General features: G+C 44.0%; 3 protein-coding genes across 3 annotated transcripts in view; 1 reads left to right on the plus strand and 2 right to left on the minus strand.

Annotated features, from left to right (window-relative positions):
- Positions 1-137: 137 nt before the first annotated feature.
- loxl3b (lysyl oxidase-like 3b) lies at positions 138-18,234 on the plus strand. Its single transcript, XM_053435019.1, has 16 exons — positions 138-450; positions 3,638-3,982; positions 4,582-4,745; positions 5,800-6,017; positions 7,373-7,438; positions 8,993-9,049; positions 9,939-10,146; positions 10,259-10,439; positions 12,527-12,681; positions 13,280-13,450; positions 14,860-15,019; positions 15,539-15,782; positions 15,887-16,002; positions 16,198-16,334; positions 16,887-16,998; positions 17,092-18,234. The coding sequence occupies exons 2-16, from the start codon at positions 3,646-3,648 to the stop codon at positions 17,163-17,165; spliced, it is 2,400 nt and encodes a 799-aa protein (XP_053290994.1). The 5' UTR covers positions 138-450; positions 3,638-3,645; the 3' UTR covers positions 17,166-18,234.
- A 1,603-nt stretch (positions 18,235-19,837) lies between these two features.
- mrps26 (mitochondrial ribosomal protein S26) lies at positions 19,838-22,006 on the minus strand. The gene is made up of 4 exons (XM_053434409.1): positions 21,656-22,006; positions 20,730-20,876; positions 20,505-20,628; positions 19,838-20,416 (listed from the first exon to the last, which is right to left on the minus strand). The coding sequence occupies exons 1-4, from the start codon at positions 21,874-21,876 to the stop codon at positions 20,285-20,287; spliced, it is 624 nt and encodes a 207-aa protein (XP_053290384.1). The 5' UTR covers positions 21,877-22,006; the 3' UTR covers positions 19,838-20,284.
- Positions 22,007-24,613: 2,607 nt separating this feature from the next.
- The window catches only part of si:dkey-33c12.3 (uncharacterized protein LOC335380 homolog), a 1,987-nt gene continuing 1,507 nt past the window's right edge, over positions 24,614-25,093 (minus strand). Inside the window, exons 2-3 of the mRNA XM_053434408.1 lie at positions 24,994-25,093; positions 24,614-24,674 (exon numbers count right to left, since the gene is read on the minus strand). The exon at positions 24,994-25,093 is cut by the window's right edge and continues 25 nt beyond it. Of these exons, the coding sequence (XP_053290383.1) occupies positions 24,614-24,674; positions 24,994-25,093 (161 nt within the window). The remainder of the gene's footprint in view (positions 24,675-24,993) is intronic.

Below are 25,093 nucleotides of genomic sequence, written 5' to 3' on the forward strand. Positions count from 1 at the left end.
AATCCTTCGATAAATAAACTCATTCAGCAGCAGTTGTGAATCTCTGGCAGACGCCACCGGGTCCAGAACGTGGGCTGAAGTTTTTTTTTGGGCCCTTATGTATCTGTCTGTTACAAAACCTTGCATAAAAGGGTCAGTGTCTTTCCAAGGAGGAGATCCAGCCCCCTGCTGCAGCCTCCTCCTCCTCACTGAGGGCTGTACAGCTGGCAATTTACAGACAGCAACACTGGAAGGAGTGATTGGCTACTGGCTGCACCGCTGCACCGCGAACTGGACCCGTGTGGGATCGAGGGGATGATATAACAAAAGTGTCAGGATTGTTATCCTCCTTTTTCTTCCTTCTGTCTTTTGGGGGTTTTCCGGTTTGTGGACGTCAGGATCAAACCTCTGAGAGTCAGCTCCTCTCTCTCCACTGGAACCACTGTAACCTCCTCACACTGGACATATAAGGTAAATCTGATCAGCTCTGGTTTACAACAAGTTTTTATTGTCATCAGAATGAAAACTGGACTCGTGAGTTTTACAGTTTTTCGTTGTACTTCTACATTAAATCTCAGGACTTTGTTACAGGAAACTTACAAAACCACATTTAAAAAAGGAATATCTTAACTTTATTAAGCAGCATTGTGCTGGAAAGTCCCTGTAAAGTTTCCTTTTCTTCAAGCTTATCATATCCAAACGTGTGAAAGAGTCAAAGCTTCCGGATGCAGCAACATTAAAATATGTGAGGAATGTAATAACAGGAAAACCTGATAAATAAACAGAGTCTGAAGTGTTGAACTGTTGGTGGAACATCTGCTGGGACTCATTTAAACTTTCTAAATAATCTTAAATGAGTATTGTATTTATTAGTAGATATATTATATTATTTGTCACAGTTTTATAAATCAGTTTGGGTTGCCAGGTTGTGAAAGTCCCTTCGATGGTGTTCAAGGCTTCAACTATTATTTTCATATTATCGTTTAAGTCATCAATAATTTAATACCTACAATCCAATCCAACGGTTCTCCAACGTGCAGTTACAGATGTTAATCAATGGATTTGGGTCCAGATGCTGTGCAGATGTTTTCCAGGCAGTATGTGGTTTTTCTAGGTCACATCAAAAGCTGAAAAGAAAAAAGTGTCGCACGGGAAGATGAGCAACCGAAGAACAACGGAGGAGTTGTTTTAATTAAAAGCTTATCAGGAATCTGAGTCTGGAAAACATTACATCCCAGTGGTTTGTTCCCATCGAGAGTGAAGCAGGGACCCAACAAACCCACTCTACCTCCCCACTACTCAACCAGCAGCTCTGTGCTTTCACTTCAGCCAGATTCACTTTTCTCTCTTCCTCTGGAACCTCTGCCTGGAGCTGAATCATTCTGCGTGTTCACGTTTAATCCGTTTTTTTCTCCTTCATCCGTTACGTCCAAAGTTTCACCAAACTCAAAAGTCCTCCTCTGTAGCTCCGGCAGCTTTCACCAGTGGTTTCTCCCAGTCGGCTGAGCCACAGACCTCTGGTAGTGATTAGCAGCTGGATTGAGTGTGTGTGTTCTGGTGGGAGTGTGTACATGCAGCGTCTCAGGAAAAGACTTTGTGACCAACTGCTCTGTGGGTGGAAGTGAGGGGAGCTGCAGCCTGGTTGACTGGAGCCTTTCACGTGACCTGATCCATGAGCACATTGGAATGGAGGGGTCCCAGCTGCAGTGAGGGGGGGGGGGGGGGGGACTGTTTGCAGAGGGTAAGAGAGACTGGACTGAAATCCTTCATAATGTGTTGGAGGAATCCTTGAAACAAAAGTTGCAGAATCACTGCTAGTTCATAAATAAAGGGACCTAAATGGATTTTATTCCCCGAGCTCTGGAAACATTGAAACGTTGCTGCAATTAAGTCTGATGGGGAAAAACACACAACCACAAGATCTGGCTAATCTGTTTACGGCCAATAAAAAAAGTACCGCCTTAAATGTGGGTAATGATATAATGGTCTTGTCTGGGCAGGAAAGCAGTAAAAGGGTAAAGACAGCAGGTGAACTGTGCAGCAGGAGGTCGATCTGTTGACTGTGAGATGTTCAAATCTGGCCTTCTGCAAAAGTTGGAAAAGTCCCCACATGTCCCAGAATAATATCTATTGATGTGTAACATTTATGTCTGTGTTTTAACATCTTCATCCATCGTCTCCCTGCCTGTATCTCAGCAGACATTAGAAAACCCCTGGTGATGTCATATGTCCAGTTTAACCACCAAACAAAAAGGGCCTCAAGTAATTACCCATCGTCCATGACCTTATTCATTGAATGCATATTTTAAGAGTGAGCGGCTGAAGGGATGTTTTATTTCTGCTTTTTCAGAGCTTCTGGAAAGATTAGTTATTTTTTAGAGAAGCTACACGTGAACAAATGAGGGGTGGGAACCAGTATCATCAGAAGACTAGAACCAGTTTAATCCTGGCAAAGACTGGCAGTAGAATATATTTTTAGCCTAGAAGCACAAACTCAGGTCACTCCCAGTAAAGAGGCATTATGTTTCCCAAAATGTTGAAATATTTAAGATGAGAATCTTAAGTGAGTTAAAGGTTTGTAGACTTTGTGTAACTGGGAACAGGAACAGCAGATGTTCACTACGTTACTGGGATTACTTGTATTTGTTCTGAGCTCTACTTTGAACACCAAAGTAAAAGACTAAATCAATCTTTTAAAGTAGAAGAAATAAAAGACGTGTGTAGGACCACGTGGCCTCAGGTCAGACGTGGAGGCTCCTCCCCTTCAGACTGAGCAGTGGGAACGTGGGGGGGGGCGTCCATTCACTGGACTCAGTCTCTGACATGATGTGGAAAAGGTGCCTGCAGCTTGTGGTTCCTGCACAAACACACATCACACTACTGTATGTGTGTCTCTGGAGGGACACCTCCCCCCCCCCCCCCCCCCCCCCACCTGGAGTGTCGCTGTCATGTTATCAATAGCAGGCCTATGTTGGGTTTCTAGAGTCATACAGGAAGGTTCCAGAGAGAAGAGTTGACATTTTGTAGGGAAGAGGCAGCTCGTTGTGTTGAAGGATGGTGACAAACAGGAAGCTGCAGACAAGCTGCTGTGGATCTCATCAATAGAAACACGGTCGCCTGATAGCGTGGTCGTTAGAATCCCTGTTCTTCTTCAGAGTCGAGTCAACACTGAGCAGATGGTTTGATTCAAAGTGCTGAAGCGACTCTCCACAATAAATCAGAGGTTTGTTTTTTATGAATGTTATTAGAATATAAATAATAACAATGATGTGTCGGTTCTGGGAATATAGAATTGAGTCAAAATGTCAAAATGAAAAGTAAAAAAGTCTCAAATAAATCCTGAATGTTGAGATTTGGACTCTGACAATGATCAATAATGTTTAAAACATGTTTCAACATTATTGATTGAGGTCAAACTTGAGGTCAAACTTCCTCAGAGGAAGATTTATTAATAAAGTGCAGAGAATAAAGTTTAAATGTCGAGCGACTGAGCTATTGGCGCCGTGTTTTGATAATAAACGAGAAAGAATTTCCTCGTTGCTTTAAATTACTTTAAGGAACCATATCACCAGTTCATCTCCACAAGGCCTTTTGACCAGGAAGTCCAATCCTTCATTTGAAGCTGTGACCTCTGACTGGTCTTCTGTCTCTTCTCCAGCTGAAGTCATGGAGAAGTCCAGACGGGGACACCAGTTTGCACTCGTCCTCCTGTTGGGGATGTTGTTACCGAGCTGCGTGACCCAGACGACGCCGTCCACCGCAGCCACGACGCCGGCGACCCCATCTCGGACCCCCCCGCCTCAGACAGAGCGGCTGAAGGTCCGACTCACTGGGTACCCCCGGAAACACAACGAGGGCCGCGTGGAGCTCTTCTACAAGGGCGAGTGGGGAACCATCTGTGACGACGACTTCTCCATAACCAACGCCAACGTGCTCTGCCGCCAGCTGGGCTTCGTGTCCGCCACCGGATGGACACACAGCGCCAAGTACGGCAAGGGCCAAGGTACAAATCCACACAGACGCTCCCTGAGACGTGAATATTCACTCAGGGATTCAGAGGATAGACGATAAAAGACAAACGTTAATGAACAGAACTAGTTCCTTTTGAGATTTCTGCTCCACATGATGTGTCATTACCACAGTGACCCTACAGCAGGAAGCAGTTTTGAGTATAGGTCAGAATCAGAAGGTGGGGGGGGGGAAAGAGAAGTGACAGAGGGAGACAGAGGATTCGTGTTTCAGGAAGATAACGATAAAAACATGATGGACGAGCAGCACAGACCCCAGACCTGAACCCCGTCCACCTGGGATGAACTGGACAGGAACCTGCTGGTGCAACACATTAATGAGAACTATTCTTTATGAAGTTTAGAATAGGCTTTAGAAGTTTCAGTGTATTCTAGAGATTTAAACGCCCCTAAAAACCTAAATAACATCATAAATATCACACTATAACTTTAATAATGTAGAACACCTCGTGTCTGTTAAGCATAAATCCAAACCTCACCTCATTCAGACTCTGAATTCCGCTGCACCAGTGCAACAAGCAGCCGAGTGTCCTGAGGACTTTTCCACAGGCCTGACAGTTTGCTGCCTGTACAGGGAAAATCTGGCTGGACAACGTGCAGTGCAGCGGGGGGGAGAAGAGCATCGAGCACTGCAAGTCTCGTGGCTGGGGCAACAGCGACTGCACCCACGACGAGGACGCCGGGGTCGTGTGCAAGGACGAGAGGATTCCGGGCTTCCTGGACTCGAATGTCATCGACGTAAGTCACTGAAATACATTTAACGAGAGTTTTTATTTTATTTTTCAGTGTGTAGAGTTCATTAAAACACAGTTAGAACCCAATGAACTTCTCACGTTAACGGTCTCGCTGCTCCTCGGCCTATAGACGCCTGCGGGTCTCAACCCACACGGCTCCATGTGAAGCTGCCTCACACATGGAGCTCATAAACTCTGCTCTGCACCATGTGGCTGAACCTCTTTCCAAGCAGCTGCCTCTCAACAGGCACAGGGAGCAGAGCAGCATCCGTCTGACGTGCACTGAACTCCGGAGAACCTCCTGACACCTTCTCCAGAGTGTGTGTCAGAAAGTGAGAGGGTAGAACTCAGCAGAAAGTCCTCAGGATTGACTGTGAGAGAGAGATTGTGTTAATCTGACTCACAACCAGAGAAATCTTACACATGGGAAACAGAATAATTTAGCAAACTTATCTCTTTAATGAGGCAAATCTTAAAGGCAGTATGAAATAGATCAAACAGTTTCCCAGTTTAATCCTGTGTCCCTGCGTTAATTCTTCACCGTATCTTTTCTCTTCCTGTAAATTGCTTTAATGACTCGTCCTGAACTCAGAGGCCTTCTCGGATTTATGAGGAGGTGAACGAGGTCAGACTGGAGAGTCGTCTGCCCAGATGAATGACTGGATGATGAGTCACTGCTGTGTAGCAGCGTGTGATGTAAGCAAGGTTCATAAGAGACTTGAGACTTTCTGCTCCAGATGTGGATCCAGACTTCGATCTGTGCAGCCAGGCCTCTTTGTCTTCTTCTGCTTAATAAATCACAATGAGAGTGAGTCAGTGTTCTGAGGGTTGGACCTGAGAGGACTCACTGTGTCTGTTCCTCTCATTCACAGGTGTTGTGTTAAGAAATGTGCACGTGTGAGAGTCTGTCTGTGTGAATATCAAGAAAAACAAATCTGATGACTTTCTGTAAATAATGATTTGGAATTGGAATTATAGAAATTATAGTTTTCAATCCATTTACCTCGATATGAGATCTTGAGATGATGTTTATCATGATTTGGCTCCCCCCCCCACAGAGCCAGGTGGACGAGAACAAAGTGGAGGAGGTTCGACTCCGGCCCGTCGTCGCCACGGGCAAAAAGAAGGTGCCGACCACGGAGGGTGTGGTGGAGGTGAAACACAAAGACGGCTGGGCCCAGATCTGCGACCTGGGATGGACGATCAAAAACACGCGGGTGGTCTGCGGCATGCTGGGATTCCCCCACGAGAGGAAGGTCAACAAGAACTTCTACAAGTGAGTGAATCCGTGGAATCGTGAGGTTGAGGCGACAACTGAGCAGAAGGTTCACAGCAAACTTGTGTTGCGTGTGTTACTCACTGTCGCCGTGTGTTGTATTTAAAGAATGCAATGAGTTCTATGGTGCGCCCTCTAGTGGAACACTCAAGTAACACCACACACAGCGGGTATGTGAAGGAGGAAATTCTTGAACTTTAAGATCCTTCTTTTTTCACATTTTCAGCATTTTAAAGTTTTATAAAGTTTTTTACTCAACAATAATAGGAATTAGGCAGGAGCCATTTTCTTGTCCACTCAGGCTGAGATGTTAGAGACTCAGTCGTTGTTCTCGTCTGCAAAGCAACAATTTGACCGAACCACAGAGAGTGAACTCTGTTTGTTGGACCTGATGTTCCCAGTGGACACCACAGTGATGGTGTGTGTGGTCTCTCTCTCCTCTGTCTGCCGGAGCTGCAGCTCGACAGCAGAGCACACAGGAAGTTGAAATGTTTGGACGAGCCTCTGCTCTGTTTTTGTTTTCACTTTGGATCGACGGGAGAAAGCAAAGATTTATTGTTTGAGTCCCGGTCGGGTCAAATATTTGTATGTTCTGTGCTTGTGTTTGTGAATTTGAGGAGTGATGATCAACCTCCTGCAGAGAAGGAGCAGTATGAACGTGTTTATGGTTTGTACTCTGCAGGGCTCGGTTTGAAAAGAGGCCCTCAAACATTCTTTATCTGTAAAATAAAGTTAAATATTAAGGTGGTTCCAACTTTTCAAATCTGAGGGTTTCCTAGTTTTTTTACCATTTTTGATTTTTGGTTGTAAAATTAACGATATTTGAAGACAAGACCTTGGTTTTCAGTTCTTTGAGATTTTAAGCTGCCATTTATTTCTATTGATCAATCATTTATGATTTGGTTTGTTTAATGTTACAAAAATAGAATAAAAGTGCTCATCACAAATTACTTCAAACTAAGGTCAAATATTTGTCATTCGAAAAACCAGCAGCAAATACTCACAGATGAAAAGTTGGAACAAAGTTGTTAAATTAAAATATAAGTTTGTTCCAGCCCGAAAATGTGCAAAAATATGAATTGAAACACATTTTCTCAACATATTGAAAATGTTCAGAATAGCTGGAATAGTTGTGTAATTGTGATCATACAGCGGTGACCTAGAGTCTGTCACTGAATCTACTGAAAACCTGTGGAATGTCAAAAATGTTATTCACCACTGACCCTCCGCCACTTAAAGAAGTGTGTGTGTGTGCGTGTGTGTGTGCAGCCTGTATAAGTGTGTGTGTTTGCGTGTGTGTGTTTGCATGCAGTCTCTCTCCTGTATGATGGAATTTGGCTGTCTCACTGTTGCAGACTTCTGAAAAAGCAGGCAGCTGAGAAGGCCTCCAGGTCAAAGGTTAATGTCTCGGCCAGTGGAAGGTACTGAGTCACGGGAGAACCCAGCGTCCTCTGACAGTGGGTTTCCTGTCCCAGTAGAAAATAACCGTTTAGCTCCCGCGTCTCTGTAGTGGACTCCTCCCCCCTCTCTCTGATATTGTGTTACCACAGTGTGCAGCATGTGAATGAGTCGTATGATTGGATTAGATTCTGCTGTAACCGAAGGTCGTCTTGTGTTGAGGGTTCGATTCCTGTTCATCTCTGGTTTGTCTTTTGAATTTCTTCTCTGCCGTGGTTCAGATTGTACAAACTCACACCTCTAGCTCCCAGATCTACTGCACAGACCATTTGAAATAATAAAAAATATATTAATTACCAAAGATAAATTAGTGTGAAGGGATGAGGTGTTTTCAATCTGCACCATGTCAAAGACTTTTACTCTAACACAACTTCTGGAAATCCCATTCCTCCGCATTGTTCGCTTTCTGCAGGTTACTTTTAATCCTGGGTTCTTCAACTGAAAGAGTCATTGGCCTCGTAAACCTCAACAAGAACAAGAAAAATATTTCACAGTGTTTGTTTTGGCCGCCTCAGAGTGCCAGGCGGGTGGAGCTTCCCACCTGGACTGAAAGTGTCAGGAAGTGGATCCTTTACACGTTTTTTTCGAGTTTTGATATTTATCACGTAGCATCAATAATGAAGCAGGAATCTGAATAAATTCATCCAGTGCTCAACCACTAGCTTTGTTTCTGTGTGTGAACCACAATGAAAATCTGCATTCTGATGTATTAAAACAAGATAATGATCATTTGCATATTCTAACTGATTCAGATATGGACCAGAGTAAAATAGTATTTGAAGTTTTTGATTAAGGGAAAAAACTAGACTCTTAATTTGGCCTTGTGCTCATGAAGTTGAAGAACTAACAAAAAGCAGAAACCACTTTCCCCTAACTAACAAAGTGATAACACAATCACTTTCTAACCTGTCACACACTATATGGCCAAAGGTTTGTGGACACTTTATCTCATTTGACCCATTTACAATTCACCCTGAAGGTTTGGGGCGTGTGGGACAAGTTCCTCCACGACAACCTCCTCATGGAACAAGTCCTCAGTAACATGAACACGTGGACATACTTGTCCCATCTAATAACATGGAGGAGAGAGAGGATACTGCACCCACCCACCAGGGGGCAGTCAAGAGGTTTTGGCTTCACTTCTGGGGGAGTTGTCATGTCGTCCATCTTTGTATTTAGACGAGTGTGTCCACATACTTTCGACCACGCAGTGTTTATGTCGTTGTACTATAGAAACATTTAATGTAAAAGTTTTTAATAATGTAATTTTTTACTCGTGTGTTTAAAAAGGATGTGTCACTTTCAACAAACGTGCAACTTTAACTAAAAACAACAATTTCATTTAACAACGACCTTGATGGAGGAGACACATCCTTACGAACATTGTGACCTCAGGTTTTCACTTTGCATCATGTGACCTGTGTTGCTCAGATTCTGTGTGTGGCCTGGTTCCCCCCCCCCCCCCCCCCCCCCCCCCCCCCACCGACTGTGCCGTCTAACCCGTGTTTACCTTGCAGGCAGACACCCACAGCTAAAGCTAACCCTAAGTCTAAACAGAGCAGCCCTGGCAAAAGGTAAACTGAGGTGAAACCAGTGGATTCAAGCTGTGTGAAAAGAACCCAAACACACGCTGCTCACACACAACACACATTCAAACTGACGACAAAAGGATTAGCAGCAGTAAAAATGTCTAATTATCAAAAAACCGCATCCATCCCCTCCGGGGCCGACACCTGCCGAGCACATTTGGCTGCTGAGGGAGTGGCTCCAGAGCAGAAGTCTGAAGGAGCTGGAAGAATGTTTAGAGTCGAGTCTCAATTTCTCTATGAAATTCAGGGAAAACTTAGATTTCATTGTTTTCCCTGCGCAGAGTTAGTTCCTTAAAGGACGTATGAAGTTAGCTTAACAAATGGAAAAGGAGCAGAAGTTACCCCGACTGCCCGAAACTAACATATCCTGCCTAAAAGTTAGTTTAACTATATCCCCGACTGAAGTAACGTGATAGAAATGTTAATTTATATTAGAGATGCTCTCATTTAACTCTAAGCAAGAAAGCAAATACAGTTATAATCTGAATGAGTTTCCGAGTCAAATCTATTTCTTTTGATATCTTATTTATTGGACAAGTTTTTACTTTTTGGTTTCCAGGAGAAAGATAAAACTAAGGCCCCTAAAAACTGTGGAACGTGGTTTTATAACGTGTGTGTGTGTGTGTGTGTGTGTGTGTGTGTGTGTGTGTGTGTGTGTGTTGGCCTTCGTTTTTGGATGCAAGTCAGTTTTTCTTTGTAGACCAAGAGGATTGTGTATCTTTGGTTTCATTAATTCGTTCACATGTTCATTCATTTTAAAATATGTTTGTGTTTCTTGTGAATACATTGTGAGGCCTTCAAAGTTCCCGGACTCAAACATAACTAAGGGATTCATTCATTCACTCAGTATTACAGTTGTGTCCTCTCCCTGCAGGTTGTATCTGGAGCGTCAGAAGAACCACTTCCACCTCCACTCGGTGGCGTGCACGGGCACGGAGGTGCACCTGGCAGCCTGCCCCCTGGAGTTCAACAAGCCCAACGCCACGGTTCCCTGCGCCGGCGGCATGGCGGCGGTCGTCAGCTGCATGCCGGGGCCGCTGTTCACGCAAAACAGAAACTTGAAAAAGAAACTTAAACTTTCGGTAAAGTCTTTTAGGTTGAACCCTGATTGTAGATAATGGAAAAACTTGAGATCATTCTGCGTTGACCTCAGCAGCACGAAACTTCTTATTTTTATCCTGTTTGGTTTTGCAGAGCAACGTGAGGCTGAAGGGAGGAGCCCGGCTGGGCGAGGGCCGCGTGGAGGTGTTGAAGGACAGCGAGTGGGGGAGCGTGTGTGACGACCGCTGGAACCTGCTGTCGGCCAGCGTGGTGTGCAGGGAGCTCGGCTTCGGGAGCGCCAAGGAGGCTCTGACCGGAGCCCGCATGGGACAAGGTCAGGAATACAACCAGCAACCACGTGATCTTTGGTTTGTTCCAAAGCAAACTGTGGTTGAATGATATAATTACTATAATTAAGAGACATTGCATAATACAACTCAGTCTGTTTGAAGTACTGTTAGGATTTATTCAGAATATGCTTTTAGTTTTTTTTAAGACGATTCTCTTCTTGGACGACATGGCCCCCAAAAGTGAAGCCAAATCATCTTGACTGCCCCCTTGTGGCTGGCGGCAGTACAGGTCATAAACCCCACTCCTCCATGGTAGTGGAGAGGACTTAGACCAAACTAAAAAGTAAACTTAAAATGTTTCTCTAAGATGGTTTTAGATGGTAATTAGATATTTGATGCTATAAAAACAGCGTAAAACATCACGATTGACAGCTGGGACTGATCCACGATTGGTCCAGCACATGTATGGGCGGGACCTTGACGCCCCGGCTCCACTTTAAGAGACTCTGGTTCCAAATGAAGCTCAAGATCATGTCTGGGGTTTTGTACAACCGGAGAAAGGGGAAACGTGATGTCCATCTTTATATCTATGGATTAGATGACTGAACCAAAAATATACATTTAGTGAAATGTGCATTCTGACGCTTGGGAAATCATAAGAGTTCAAATCAGGAAACATTTCAATCTTATCTCAAGCAAAGTCCTTTTTACTGCATCCACACAAAAGTTGTCTATATCTATATTTCACCTGAGGCTGTTTGAGTTGAGGGAGGTCTGTATACGTGTCTTCACAGAGGTCCTCAGTCGTCACCTCTGGGTCCCTCAGGTCGTCTCTTCTCCTCCCCAGGGAACCGATCTCTCTCTGATCCTCAACAACTCCACATTCCGACATATTTTCCTCATTAGGAGCTTTTTCAATAAGCGGAGGAATGCTGTGAATGAAAGACAGAAAATAAACTGTGAGAAGACTTTTCTTTTTTCTTTCTGACCCCCAAACTCCAAACACAAGCCAGGACTCAGGGAAAAGTGCTAAAGGCCGTTTATTGTAGGAGATTTGAAGATTGGTTTTTGGTTTTCAGGCCGGTTTGGCTGCTGGACTGGAAACAACACAGTTACTCCACCAACACAAAAATCTCAGTCTGTCATTTCTATTCATTCAGGGCGTCACTCTGCTGCAGCTCATTCACTTAACAGCTCTTTACTATGAGACTCAGAGACTCCTACGTGCCAGGCAAGAGAATCCATCGACTCCCATCTGGCTTTAACATTATAAACAACGTGAAGGGTGATTTCAGTTTGACTCACTCCTCGGCTCAAATCGTCACTTCTACTCTAAACTCACACTTTTCATATTCATGACCTCGGTACCTGGTTTGTTTGTTTGTGAACAAGAAAAAAAAGAAACTACTGGACAGATAACAATGAAACATGGTGGAAGGAAGAAACCAGTAAATCTTCATAGGGATCTGGATCCAGATTTGATGTGTTTTTCTATATTTTCACTGGTTTAACAGGAAATATTTAAAGGATTTTGATGAAAACGTTATTATAAGAATTAGTGTGTGTGTGTGTGTGTTTGTGTGTGTGTGTGTGTCTCAGTGATTCAAGAACATGGAGGTGTAATTGGTATTCAGGTATTTAACCATCCTCAGATTCCACCAGTGCAGAAACAAGCAAGTCTTTTGAAGGGCAGCAGGGTGGGGCTGTCTGCTCGTGTGTGTGTGTGCGTGTGTGCGTGTGCGTGTGTGTACATTAGGATTTCCACCTCAGAGGAAGTTGGCTGAGAATCTGTGCCTGGTCACAGAATCTCTTTGAGTCAGCAGCAGACCAGCTCCGTGTCTCACAGGGACGTCAAACCACTACCTGGATGATTTAGTTCAAGAAATGTTCCTGAACGTCACTGGAGTCGGAAACATGCGTCGCTGAAGGAATTCCTTTCATAGAAAAATGACATCAAACAATCAGCTCATGGTGCGTTCAGGGAGTTTCCAGAGGAAAGGTTAGAGGGTAACACACCTCAACCTAAAGCCGGGTGTTGGTTTCAAGAGTCACTTTACAGAAAGTGTTAAAGCTAAGGGGAGATTTCAACTGGGACATTGGATTAAAGGTCTTTACTCGTACATCTGTCCAGGGATTGGTCCGATCTACATGAACGAGGTGAAGTGCCTCGGCCAGGAGAAGTCCATCTGGAACTGCCCCTTTAAAAACATCTCATCCGACGACTGCAAACACATGGAGGACGCCGGCGTGCGCTGCAACGTCCCCTACATGGGCCTGGAGAACTCGGTCAGAGCTGAACCTTCACACACATCGCAAAACTGTCACTTCAACAACGTTATTTACATTTATTAGACAATTATTATACAGTTTTTTTATTGCATTTGATAAAATTGTGCTGAATAAGTTAACTGCAGCAGAAAGAACTTGAATAATGATTCATTTGATATTGTTTTATTGTGCTGTGCCATCGTTTTAACCTTTTCTAATCTAAACTATGTTTTCCTGACATAAGATTTAGAGCTAATCCCAGAAATCTCACTTTTAACTCTAACCTGTTCACTGCTGTCACAAAAAACTGAAATGTCTTTTTTTTTCTCGTTCTTAAGTTTCAAGTTTAACATTTGTAGATATTGAATTCGTGGAATTGCTTGAAACCGGGTGAAACCAAAATGTATTGTTTGAAAAATTCAAACAGTCCTTGAATTCTTCTGCAAACATTCACTTTTTTCTGACAGTGATTTCCCTCCACGGGTATAATCTTGTTGTACAGTTTGTTTTGAGCCAGATTATACTGGTCCGTGTCTCCTGGGGATACACACAGAGCCCAGCTCTTGTGTATCCCCGCTCCGCTCTGTGGTTCCTAACACTCCTTGGCCAACCACAGATCCGGCTCACGGGGGGACGGACCCGCTACGAGGGCCGCGTGGAGGTCCTGGGCTCGGACTCCAACGGGACGCGGAGCTGGGGTCTGATCTGCGGAGAGAGCTGGAGCACCAGGGAGGCCTCGGTGGCGTGCAGGCAGCTGGGCCTGGGCTACGCTAACCAGGGCCTGCAAGTAGGTCGCTAACAGCACGAGGGCAACTTGACATATGCAAATATGATGATATACTGTCACTGGCAACCAGTGGATCCCATCATGCCATTACAGAAAACCACTTCCTGTCACTCAATGAGCTGCATGTTCAAAATTATCACCCATTTCTCACATATTTGTTCATAGAGGCTGGTACAATAATTCAAATTCATCCCATAAACTTAGCTATAAGGCTGATTGGTGTCGTGCATGTCAAGAACATACTTGGACATTCATGCAACATGTGACAGTGCATCATAGTTTCCATATGGAGCAGACGCTTCTTTCCCTGAATGAAAGAACCGGACCCAGGTCTGGTTTGTCCCACGTGGGCCCAGCAGCCACACATGAAGTTTCTAACCTCACTCAAAGCCACTCGCCACTAAAACCGAGCGGTGACCTCACCCGGGAGCCGAGCTCACTTTGCCCTCGCCTGTAAACCTTTAACCCAACTGCTGCTTTAACGACGTGCTCTCCGCTGGGCGAGGACCCGAGTGTGCACGCAGCCGGTGTTTAGCTCAGACAGTTCAGAGGCGGGACAGGAAGTGTGCCCCCCCCCCTCACTGACTCCCAGCAGGACGTCTCTGCAGGTCCGGATAGTGGGCGGCCGCAGCAGTTATGAGGGCCGGGTGGAGGTTCAGGTTGGGTCCAGGTGGGGCACAGTGTGCAGCACAGGCTGGACCACGAGGGAAGCCATGGTGGTTTGCAGGCAGCTAGGGCTCGGCTACTCCATGCATGCCATCACCGTAAGTAGGAGCAGAGACGTAGAGACGTGTTCCACGATGAGAAATATGATGTTCACGGGTTAAATCTCTGTAGATGCATTATGCAGTTTAAAAAGGAATTCATGGCGATGGACGGAAATTAAAAATAAGCAGAATCTTTGTCCATCACTCTTACAAAATTATCTTTTACAACTTGATTCATGTTAGAAATATAAAGCTTATTTTAAATAATCAAAATATCTTATGGATTTAATGTGCAATTTTGTAAAAAGTAGTTATTTAACCTTTTGACCTCACATGGCTGTGAAAATCTTAAAAATAATTCCAAACTATTTCCATCTTTAAGAGAATTTAAACAATGAAGCACAACTTCCACATTTACCTCCACATGTAAAACAATTAGATATTTGATGGACAAAAAATATACAATCTTTTAGTACTTCACAGAATTATGGAAATATTTTTACAGGATTCTAAAAGCCTCTGAGACGCACCCTCGTTTTTAAACATAATTTAAGGAGCCAAAGAGAATATTTAACATTTCCGACAACAAAATCCTTTATGTGAAATAATATTAAAAAGTCCAAAGCAACACAAGTTTGTTTCAAAGTGACCTCAGTTTGTGAATGACTGGTCTCTGCTTCTCGGGGTTGAACCCGATCTAAGGAGACCTGGTACTGGGACAGCAGCAACGTGACGGACATGCTGATGAGCGGCGTGAAGTGCTCGGGGAGCGAGATGTCGCTGAGTCAGTGTCAGCATCACAAAACCGTCAGCTGCCAGAAAGCAGCCGCCAAGTTCGCAGCCGGGGTCATCTGCTCTGAGAGTGAGTAAAAAACAAAAACAACAACTTTCTTTATTTCTGTTTTATTTTCCTTTATTTAAAAAGTCTCATTGAGAGAAACATGTGATTTAAGTCAAATTACAGCACAACAACAATAAGATTTCTTGTATTTTTTTTATAGAGAACATCTTGAAGCTTTAGAGACCATGCAGCCTTATGTGAGAAAATAATTAAACAATTCAGTTTGTGTGCATTTATTATTTATTATTCTACAGTCTTTACAGCCACATATCCCTGAAGTGGTAGGACAATGTAGGAGACACAAGCATCAAGTCAAATACCTTAATTAAAAGTTTGTAATTTTCATTGTTGACATTTTTGAATTCCTCAAAGACAAATTATTGACTTTTACGAGCAAGCAAAGTAAATATAAAATAAAAACCCAAACAAAAGCAACCAAAAACCTGAAATCCAAACAAAGTTATAGTCGAGTTCCACTAAAGTTCTGTACAGGGGCAGACCCTGACAGTATCCCCCCCCCCCCCCCCCCTCTGTGTCCAGCGGCCTCTGACCTGGTCCTGAACGCCCCCGTGGTCCAGCAGTCGGTCTACATCGAGGACCGGCCCCTGCACATGCTCTACTGCGCGGCCGAGGAGGACTGCCTGTCCCAGTCTGCAGCCAAGGCCAACTGGCCGTACGGACACCGGCGGCTGCTCCGCTTCTCCTCCCAGATCCACAACATCGGCCGGGCCGACTTCAAGCCCAAGGCCGGGCGCCACTCGTGGGTCTGGCACGCCTGCCACGGGTAGAGTCCTCATCGGTCAAGAAGTTAAGCTGCTGGAACCCCCTCTGGAGGAGGGTTTCGACTTAAATTAACTTGTTTCCATTTTTTCTCTCTGTGATTCACAGCCACTACCACAGCATGAACATTTTCACCCACTACGATCTGCTGAACTCCAACGGGACCAAAGTGGCCGAGGGACACAAAGCCAGCTTCTGTCTGGAGGACACGGACTGTCAGGACAGTGAGTGAGATGCTTCTGAGTCTCATCTGCCTGCTGCCTTCAGAGGACTTACATCTTTAACTTTCATCTCTACAACATGACAGCTTCAATTTGATGTTAACTTTACAGATTTAGCAGGTGTACAGAAAAAACACAGAAAAATAGCATCATCTTTAAAATGTCTTCAATATTGATGAAGGATCTTATTTATCTCAGGTGTTTCTAAAAGATACGAGTGCGCTAACTTTGGCGATCAGGGCATCACTGTGGGCTGCTGGGATTTGTACCGACACGACATCGACTGCCAGTGGATCGACATCACTGACGTCAAACCTGGGAACTACATCCTGCAGGTGAGCGGGGGGGGGGGGGGGGGGGGGGGGGTGGGGGGGGGGCGGGGGGTCAGAGCGCAGCGACCAGTGGTCACAGAAATGCAGCAGAATCAGAGATATCGTCTTTTTAATTCCTCAAATTTTTCTTCTATATCAAAACCTGGAGCCTACATTTCCCACAATGCCCCTGGACTCAAGTGACATCTTTTAATTAAGTCTCTACAGATTTTATAAAACTTGGAAGGAATTAGTTCTTCCCATAGACTTGGATACAAAAGGTTTATGACACCATGACTGTGAAGTGAAGCCAAAACATATATCGCCCCCTGGTGGTTGGATGCTGTATAGGTCATAAATCCCTCATCTCTGTGTCTGGGTAATTATACATCAAATACATTTTTCTCAGAGATGGTATCCGGGATGTTTTGGCTTCATATCTGGAGAGGAGGAAGAAGAAGTACACGTGTCGTCCATCTTTATTTCCTGATGTCTAAACTTCAGAGTTACTGAAGATGTAAACAAGTAGATGATCCATTCTGTGATGGTCCGTCCTGTTCTGTGTCACCTGCTCAGGTTGTGATCAACCCCAATCAAGAAGTGGCCGAGAGCGACTTCACCAACAACGCCATGAAATGCAACTGCAAATACGACGGCCAACGGATCTGGCTCCACAACTGCCACATTGGTAAACAGTCACAAACACAAAACACACAAACACACAAACACACGGTCGGATGCTAATGTGAAAATGATGATTCGTGGTTTTTGTTCTGTGCAGGCGACGCGTTCAGCGAAGAGGCCGAGAGGAGGTTCGACAAATACCCGGGACAGCTGAATAACCAGATCTCTTAAAAACAACCACAATATGAGGATGAATAAATAAAGTCACACCTCACCAGCTCAAAAACAAAAGACACAGATTCTTCATTTTCAGGTGTCTCGTATGTCTCCGAATATTTGTAATATGCAGTATTTGCAGTATTTTCCTCTGGTGAATGTGTTTTTATACTTGAATATTCAAGTGCTAATGTTTTTGTGGATTTTTTTCTTTTCTCAGTCTAATGTGAGCAAACGAGATGGAGTCAGATTTCATACGGCCAGTTGTAAAGTCCGTCTTTTGATTGTGTTATGAATGAGGTTGTATTTTTGTCATATTTTTTTAATAACCAGATTTATTTGACTCAGAATGAGCAGGTGCAGATTCAGCTGAATTATGATCATTTCATTGTGTTTAAAGGAAACTGGAATGGGACTCAGTGGAGTTTCCCCTCATGAAACCAGGTTTAAATCCACAGAATCCAGATCTTTACTCACACCGAACATTCATAGATATCAGTCCCCAGAACACGTCGGATTATTCTCACAAAAATCCATGAATTACCTCCCTTGAGAAAATCATATAAAAGGACCAAAAAGGACTCGAAATATTGAAGAAGGTGATGATGAATTCCTGGATTTGCCCTTTTGTGCCGATCAAAGCCATAATTAGAAAGGGTTCCCTCCTGGGTCCTGCCTCAGCCCTCCACTACATTTATTGGAAATGAGTTTGTGTAGTTTTTGTGTAATCCTGCAGACCAACAAACAAACAGACGTGGGGTGTAAACAAAACCTCCTCTAAGCACCTAGAAGGGCCCTCAGAGAGCACACACCTCCACCCAGGCTAATGCCCAAGGTGAAGCAAAGATCTGAGGCACCACCAGGGACAGACTCACTGGGGATAATGGGAAACGGTGAGAGTTAACATGAAGAAGTCATATCAAACCTGCTATTTTATGAATGTATTTATTACCAATATCGAGGTGCTCGTTCGTTATTGTCAGTTTTGCTTTGGAACCGGTTTGTTAGTCCGTGTGTATTTTATAATCGTAGTCGTTTAGAGTCGAGACGTTACTGAACACAAAACTACAAGTACCCCCCCCCCCCCCCCCCCCGAAGAGTTGCTGTTTGTTTGCTGATGTAATCACACCTGCTGCACCGAATAAAAAGGTTGAGGATCAATAACGGTTCTTTGGCTCAGAGACTTATTTGTTGTAAGTATTGGCAAGAATATTATTTTCTATTAAAGCCCAATATTGATCCTTTTGTGGCCTAATATATATTTAATATATCCTAATGTTGAATTTATATTCTCCATCGAGTCCTATGTTCTAAAATGATTCATCTTACTGAGGCTACAAGTGAATTTAAACTCACTTTCTTTGTGAATTTATTCAAACGTCTGGTGGAGAAACTAAACGATTTACAGTTCATCCTGAAGACGTCACATTAACACTGAAATAATAAGAACATTTAAATACTGGAGGAAGAGTCTGTGACAGGGACGGACCAGTGAGAGCTGCTGCCAGTTCTGAGCCGAGAGTTCATCTCAATCCACCACTAATCCCACTCGTCAGTGCCACGGCCGAACAATCCCATTAACCCCGGTCAGCAATCACATTAACCGTGTGCACGGCTTGTCAGCAGGTCAGGTCCGTGTAGAGCAGCACTGTTGTCAGGCACCAGTCTGTACACACACAACTACACTTTAGCTTTTAAGTAATTACTATTTTTCTGTATCACCCTGATTCGTTTAGCCATATTATAACAATAAAATACATTTTTAATTTCACTAGTGGATTTGGGGTCATAAACGCCACTTTACAGCATTCATACAATTTAAAATGCACTGATCAGGGGCTGCGTCTATCAATTAATCTGTAGATTATTTATTTTAATATGAATTCCCCCACCAAGTATCTGAAAAAAAATGAAAAACACATCTCAGATATGTTTAAAACCATTAAAATACCTCTTTTCTAAGAAAACCTTAAAATAAGTGATTCTTCCTTATAGTAATTAATTAATTATAGAACAGTGTCAAAGGGACTCAGTTAATGGACTACTTGCTTCATCTCTTCTCTACACCACCAGTTAACATGTATTATACTGATGAAGAGGAGATGGAGATGAAGAGCAGGTTGGTTAAAGGAGTTAAAATAGGGGATTCACAGAACGTTGTTCAAACAATAACAAATCAGTGTTTTGTGTTATCCCTTCCTCCCTCCGTCAGTGAGGGGGGGGGGGGGGGTTAACTTTCACAAACTCTTCATCTGGATCTTCACAGTTCAGTGTGAGGATGTGTGAGCTGCGTGGTGAAGCCGGCGGCTCCTTGTTTACCGCCGCACTGATCCCTGCCCTCTTCTCACTGAAGCTGCTGCAGGTTATTTCAGCCTCTTCACTCCTGAGCACCATCATCTCATCAACCTGGAGCCACACAGGAGGATTACACCGCTGCAGCAGCACGTTGCCCCACATGAGCTGCTTAATACCCCTCCCACTGTCAACACGACACGAAGAGCCGCGCAGGGCGCCACCTAGAGGCCGGCGACTCAAAGTGCAACAATAGAGGAAGGGATTGTGAGGTCAGAAGAATGTTTAGATATTTTAGTTTTCAAGGAGTTCTCAATGACTTTCAGATGCTGAACTAGAGACAATGGATTAATCTTTATCCTATACTGATAACAAACATTGAGTGGAAACCCCAATAGACATGAATTTACTTTATGTATACATTATATATCATGAAGAGACAGTAATGATGAAACGAACATGTTCTGGTGAAGGTACACGACTCAGACAAAGGTTATAAAACAGACGTGTGGAAAGTAAAGGCAGCGAGGTTGAAGTGATCGTATCCTTCTGTCAGAAACTAAATCAACTTCAACCTCTACTTTTCTGATGACGTGACACCTGTCAATCAACCATAACTACTTTAAATCACAATCTAATGCAGATACCTGCTGATGAAAGATTCTGAAATACTGAGTTAAAAAGGTCCAACAGATTTCTCAGTCCGAATGTTCTTTTGTTTTTTTTACAGTTCTCGTGTCTGGACAAAATTCACCTCCAGGTGGATTAGACTGAAAATCTCCACATTGGTCAGAGCAGGCGTCCGTCTGTCGTTTTCTTCTGAGACCGGTTGGTCTGTGGCTTCACTGCAGCACCGTCTGTTTAACGACTCGGCCTGCTTTGTCAACGGCAAAGTTGTAGTTCTTTGGATTATCCAGAGCTTCTTCGATTCGCTGATCCAAGTTCTCCAAGTTGATGAAGTTCTTTGCATCCTCCTGTAAAAGGATGATAAAGTGTGAGATCGCAAGGTCCCCTGAGGTTTAGACAGAAAAAAAAGGAAAGCAGATCTAAAAGACATTTTACCTGCAACTGCAGAACCTCCCTCTCTTTTGCTTTGACGAATTCTTGGTGCTCTTGTTCCTGCTTCACGGCAGCTTCGAACTTCTTCTGCTCAGCTTCCTCCTTTTCCTTCTGGATCCTCATGACTCTGGAAGACACAGACGACAAGCTGAAGGATCCACATTGTTTTTGGAGAATAGCTCCATGAGTTTACACTGGGTTTATATTCTTTATCATCTTATATCTCACCTGATGTTGAGCAAACGGAGGTTCTCCTGGTTGTTCCAGGCCATGAGGGCGCCATGCTCCTCCGCCTCCTGCCTCGCCCTCTCCTCCGCCCGAGAGCCCGTCTCCTCCTCGTACTTCTTTCGCAGCATCTCCTCCTTAAACTCCAGACTGACGAACACAGAGGAAAGAAAGAGTCAGACTCACAGGGTAAGATATTTGCAGAATTTACCACAACACCATGTTATCTGCTGGGTTTTTACAATGGAGTCACAATAGAGAAATAATTTGGCCTAAAGTTACTTATTGTGTACATAAAATTTTGTTATAACAACAATTCCTGAATAATTCTTGTTAGAAAAGTCACGTGGTTCAGTTCAATCACTAATAACACAAACCAAGAGAGACACAAAACACAAGATTTACAATGAATTACCACAAAGAGACGCAAAACAGTGGAGAGACACAAAACAACAGACACAAAAAAACAAAGCGACGCAAAACAACAAAGATATAATAAAACAAGCCATATATTACTTAAAAATCAATATCAATAGATTTAAATTGACGCCAAAATTACACAAAGTATCTGCGCAGAACTCAAAACACCTGTAAAGACACTTTTTTTTTTAGAATAAGCCAGCACACGAGCACACGTGTATTCTAAGATAACAGCAAAGACACAAAAATAACAGAAATAAGCTGAAGACAATGGAATTGTGGTGTAAAGGTTATTCGTAGGATGACATTGACATAGTAATAAGTTATAAAAGTAGATTCCATGTGACAGGGGCCTTCCCAGAAACCCAGGATCACAGTAGAGTCCATCACAAACCAACATGGGGGTGATTCAAGTCAAACTAAACATTAAAAAACATTAAAACATGTTAAAAACCTAATGACTGAAGTGAATTAGCTGCAGACTCAATGTCCGCGGGTCGGCCACTCACCGCAGCGCCCTCATGATCAGCTGGTACTCGGAGAACCGCTCCTTCATCACCACCATCTCCAGCGGGTCCACCGGCGGAGGCACCTTCACGCGGCCCACTTTGGACTTGGCCACCGGGTCGTTGCGGGTCTTTCGGCCGCGGACGGCCGCCACGAGCACGGCGCCCCTGGGTGCGAGGAGCCGGCTCACCTGGACGGTCCTGCCGCCGAGTACCGGGAACATGGCGACGAGTCGATGAGCGGGAACAGGTGCGGGTTATTAAAGCGCGTTAAACGTCTCCGGGTGATTTGAAACGTTTTAACATTGACACAGAAATGATAGGTCCTGTGTAGAGGCGGCCATGTTGTTCACCTCTGCCCGGAGGAAGTGATCAGCAAACAGAGGCGTCTTCTCCAGGTTACTGCCCCCTGCCGGTGAGGCGGTGTATCACAGCGTGTGTTAAAGGCATAGTTCACCCCAAAATTAAAATTCACTCATTATGGGAAGTTATTTAAGTACACAAAACAGTAAACAGCGTTGCAGCCAAATACAGAACAATTGAAGTAAAGGGTGACCACATCTTCAAACTCTAAAGAAAACCACAGAAAAAAACATTAAATGCCTCTGTTCTGCTTCGGTGGTGTCGACCAAGTGTCCGGAAGCAGATCCTCTGAGAGCCTCCGCTGGAGCCACGCTCACGCCATAGCACGACTAGTTCCTGAAGCATCACTAGTCCTGTTTTCATCCGATATTCGCTGGTGTCATCACGTGACCCTTGGGCGAGAGCATACAGCAGGAGCGTGTGCTGTGTGTGCGTGAACGTGTCTCCAGGCCGCAGGTTAACAGCCGACCTTTAGGTTTAAAACACGGTGTAAATGACCCATGTGCACAATGACAACAAGAACACCTTAAATGATCGTAGCAAGATTTTGAAAGAGACTGTGTAAAACACAAAATGGCCACAAGAGAGGATCCTGCATCGATTCAAAATGACTGCAAAGACACAACAACCACAAAATTACTCAAAATGACATAAAACAGGCAGAAAACCATGATATTACTCCAGTGGATCTCAACGACACATTGAGGTGAGCTGGAGTTTTTTATTATAAAATGTCTTCTTTGTGTCTCGCAGGAGTGAGACAGGGACTTTTACACCAATGAGGCTGTAAACAGATTTGACTCGACTCCTGAAGTCCTGTTTAACCAGCTTCAGATAAACTCTGGTGCCCTGTCGCACAGAGGAAGAATTCCATGCACCTTCACTTCGAGTGGGACGCCTGGTGTCAGCCTGGTGACTGATGATCCCACCGACACATTACAGCTGCAGCCCGCTCGCCAGAACCAGGGAATGATGGGAAATGGTGCAGTGCTGCTGTGGGTTGTTGCTGTGACATTGAGAACTGTGGGTAAAGAGACGTTCAAGCAAGTAAAATGACAGACTTACGTTTTATTATCAAAGTTTATGAGGGAAAAACAAATCAGTCTCAATAACAATTTCTAAATATTTACTGTTGCTATTTGTTATTATGCAGATAATTCCTATATTCCAGTGACACATCCCTCTAACGTTTTATACTGGTGATTAAGTAATAAAATATACTACTTATATGAATGATGTGGCAAAGAGAGCCTCATAATAACACCTTTAATTGGACTGATAGGTTTGCAGAAAATACACCTTGGCTGATTAATTAGGCTGTGAGATCATTAGTGTTAAAAAAAACCTGTGACGTCCTGATCTGCTTTTGTCAAACACACGTTTTTTTTTAACTTACCAGTGCACACACAGTAAATATTTATTCATCAAATCTAAAATGAGGCATCAGCTGATGCCTTTGTCTTATCTCAGATTAGCACATATGCATTTTTAAATATCAGGCTATAAAATCACTTTGTCCAACAGTTGTAATAGAAATAATGTCTAGTGAATATCCCGAGACGTTTCAAATGATAAGTCCACAAGCAGGTTCCAGGTCAGTTACGAGTTTATTCAGCTTGTTGCAAACTGTTACAGGAACATCGAGCGTAATGCTGCAGGGTTTGTTTGGTGTCACAGATGTTAAAGCACCGTCAGGTCTCAGATCAGCAGACACACAACAAGGAGCTCCCGCTGTTCTCTTTTAGTTTCGTTGCTTTGCCTTATAGCTTACAGAAGAAAAACGAAAAAAAGCTAATGCAGATAGGCTGAGAGACACACTGCATGATTATAAGGAGAAACCAGTAACGGGTTAGTCTTCCAAAGCATTTACACATCCGGACGACTGAGCAAGAGAAGACGGGTTAAAAGAAACTAGAAATCGAGATAACCAGATTTTTAAAAATCACCGAAGCTTGCAGTGTTTGTGTGAATGTAAATGCAGAGGAAGAATCGCTAATAAGCAAAAATAGATTAAGTGAAAATAATTTTTAAGGTTACTGGTTCCCTGACTACGACTTAGGACCAGTGGTGCAGGACAAAGCATGATCGACTGGTTGAGCTGCAGGTTTCTTGCATCACTTCAAACACAGATAAGACCCAAGCATCCAGAGATAAGGGGAGTTTTTCTTCCTCCTTCACAAACAATTGGTCAAATGTTTGCACAACGAGGGGTCGATGGGGTCAAATCGTTAACTCTGCTGCTTGGATCTTAACCTGTGTGATGGGGGGGGGACTCAGCCAGATCAACGCTGCCGTCCAACGTTACTAACTAGTTTACAGTTTGCCGTCCGTCTTGATGTGCGGTGTCAGGACGTGTGTAGAAGAAGGGGGACTTCTGGTGGGACCTCTTGTTCAGCACAAGGGCGCGTCTGTCTTGAGAAGGATGAGCTGTTGGGTTGGTGAGGAAATAACTATTTGGGGGGGGGGGGGGGGGGAGATGAGAGAAGGATGAACACAAGAGAAATGAGCGAGGGAGGAGGGTGATGTTCAGGGGCAGGGCAGAGAAGAAGGGATGTATGAAGAATTCAGGTTGATGCCAGGCTGGTGGCATTTAGGTTTTTAGTTTAGGGCGTGGTGGGAGGGGTAGGCCAGGCGAATCTCTTCCCCCTCCAGAAGTTTCCTGAAAAGGAAAAACAGATTTCACATACTTGCACAACTGAAGTTTGGGCTTTTAAAACAGAGAGCGGCCAATTTAAAGCGAGGGTTGGTAATCCCTGCAACCGGTAAACCCCGCCCCTTCCCATCGGCCCTCTCGTCAAGGCCACGCCCCCAAAACACATGGACGTGCACTGACAACTGCTAGAAGCCGACTTTTTTCGTTAACTTTATTTATTGTTGCCATCGGGACATTAAAAGTGTCCCCGAAACAATTTAAGATGAGAAATACTTTTTTGGCAGCCTTATATCTCGTGTCATTTCCTGGTCCTGTGATGTCATACCTGTACGCTGCTATTTCGATGTCCAGCGCCATCTTCACGTTGAGCAGGTCCTGATAGTCCCTCAGGTAGCGCCCCATCTCCTGCTTGGCCTCGGTGATGT

Source organism: Pleuronectes platessa, chromosome 11 (genome assembly GCF_947347685.1).
Source record: "Pleuronectes platessa chromosome 11, fPlePla1.1, whole genome shotgun sequence".
NCBI classification, from domain to species: domain Eukaryota; kingdom Metazoa; phylum Chordata; class Actinopteri; order Pleuronectiformes; family Pleuronectidae; genus Pleuronectes; species Pleuronectes platessa.

Bases quoted from the DNA above. Each gene is read 5' to 3' on its own strand.
- loxl3b (XM_053435019.1), top strand. From the start codon at position 3,646: ATGGAGAAGTCCAGACGGGGACACCAGTTTGCACTCGTCCTCCTGTTG. The intron at 9,050-9,938 runs GTAAACTGAGGT...CTCTCCCTGCAG, and splicing joins CAGAGCAGCCCTGGCAAAAG to GTTGTATCTGGAGCGTCAGA. The intron at 12,682-13,279 runs GTCAGAGCTGAA...GGCCAACCACAG, and splicing joins ACATGGGCCTGGAGAACTCG to ATCCGGCTCACGGGGGGACG.
- mrps26 (XM_053434409.1), bottom strand. From the start codon at position 21,876: ATGTTCCCGGTACTCGGCGGCAGGACCGTCCAGGTGAGCCGGCTCCTC. The intron at 20,877-21,655 runs GTGAGTGGCCGA...TGTGTTCGTCAG, and splicing joins CTGATCATGAGGGCGCTGCG to TCTGGAGTTTAAGGAGGAGA. The intron at 20,629-20,729 runs GTGAGATATAAG...TGTGTCTTCCAG, and splicing joins CTCCGTTTGCTCAACATCAG to AGTCATGAGGATCCAGAAGG.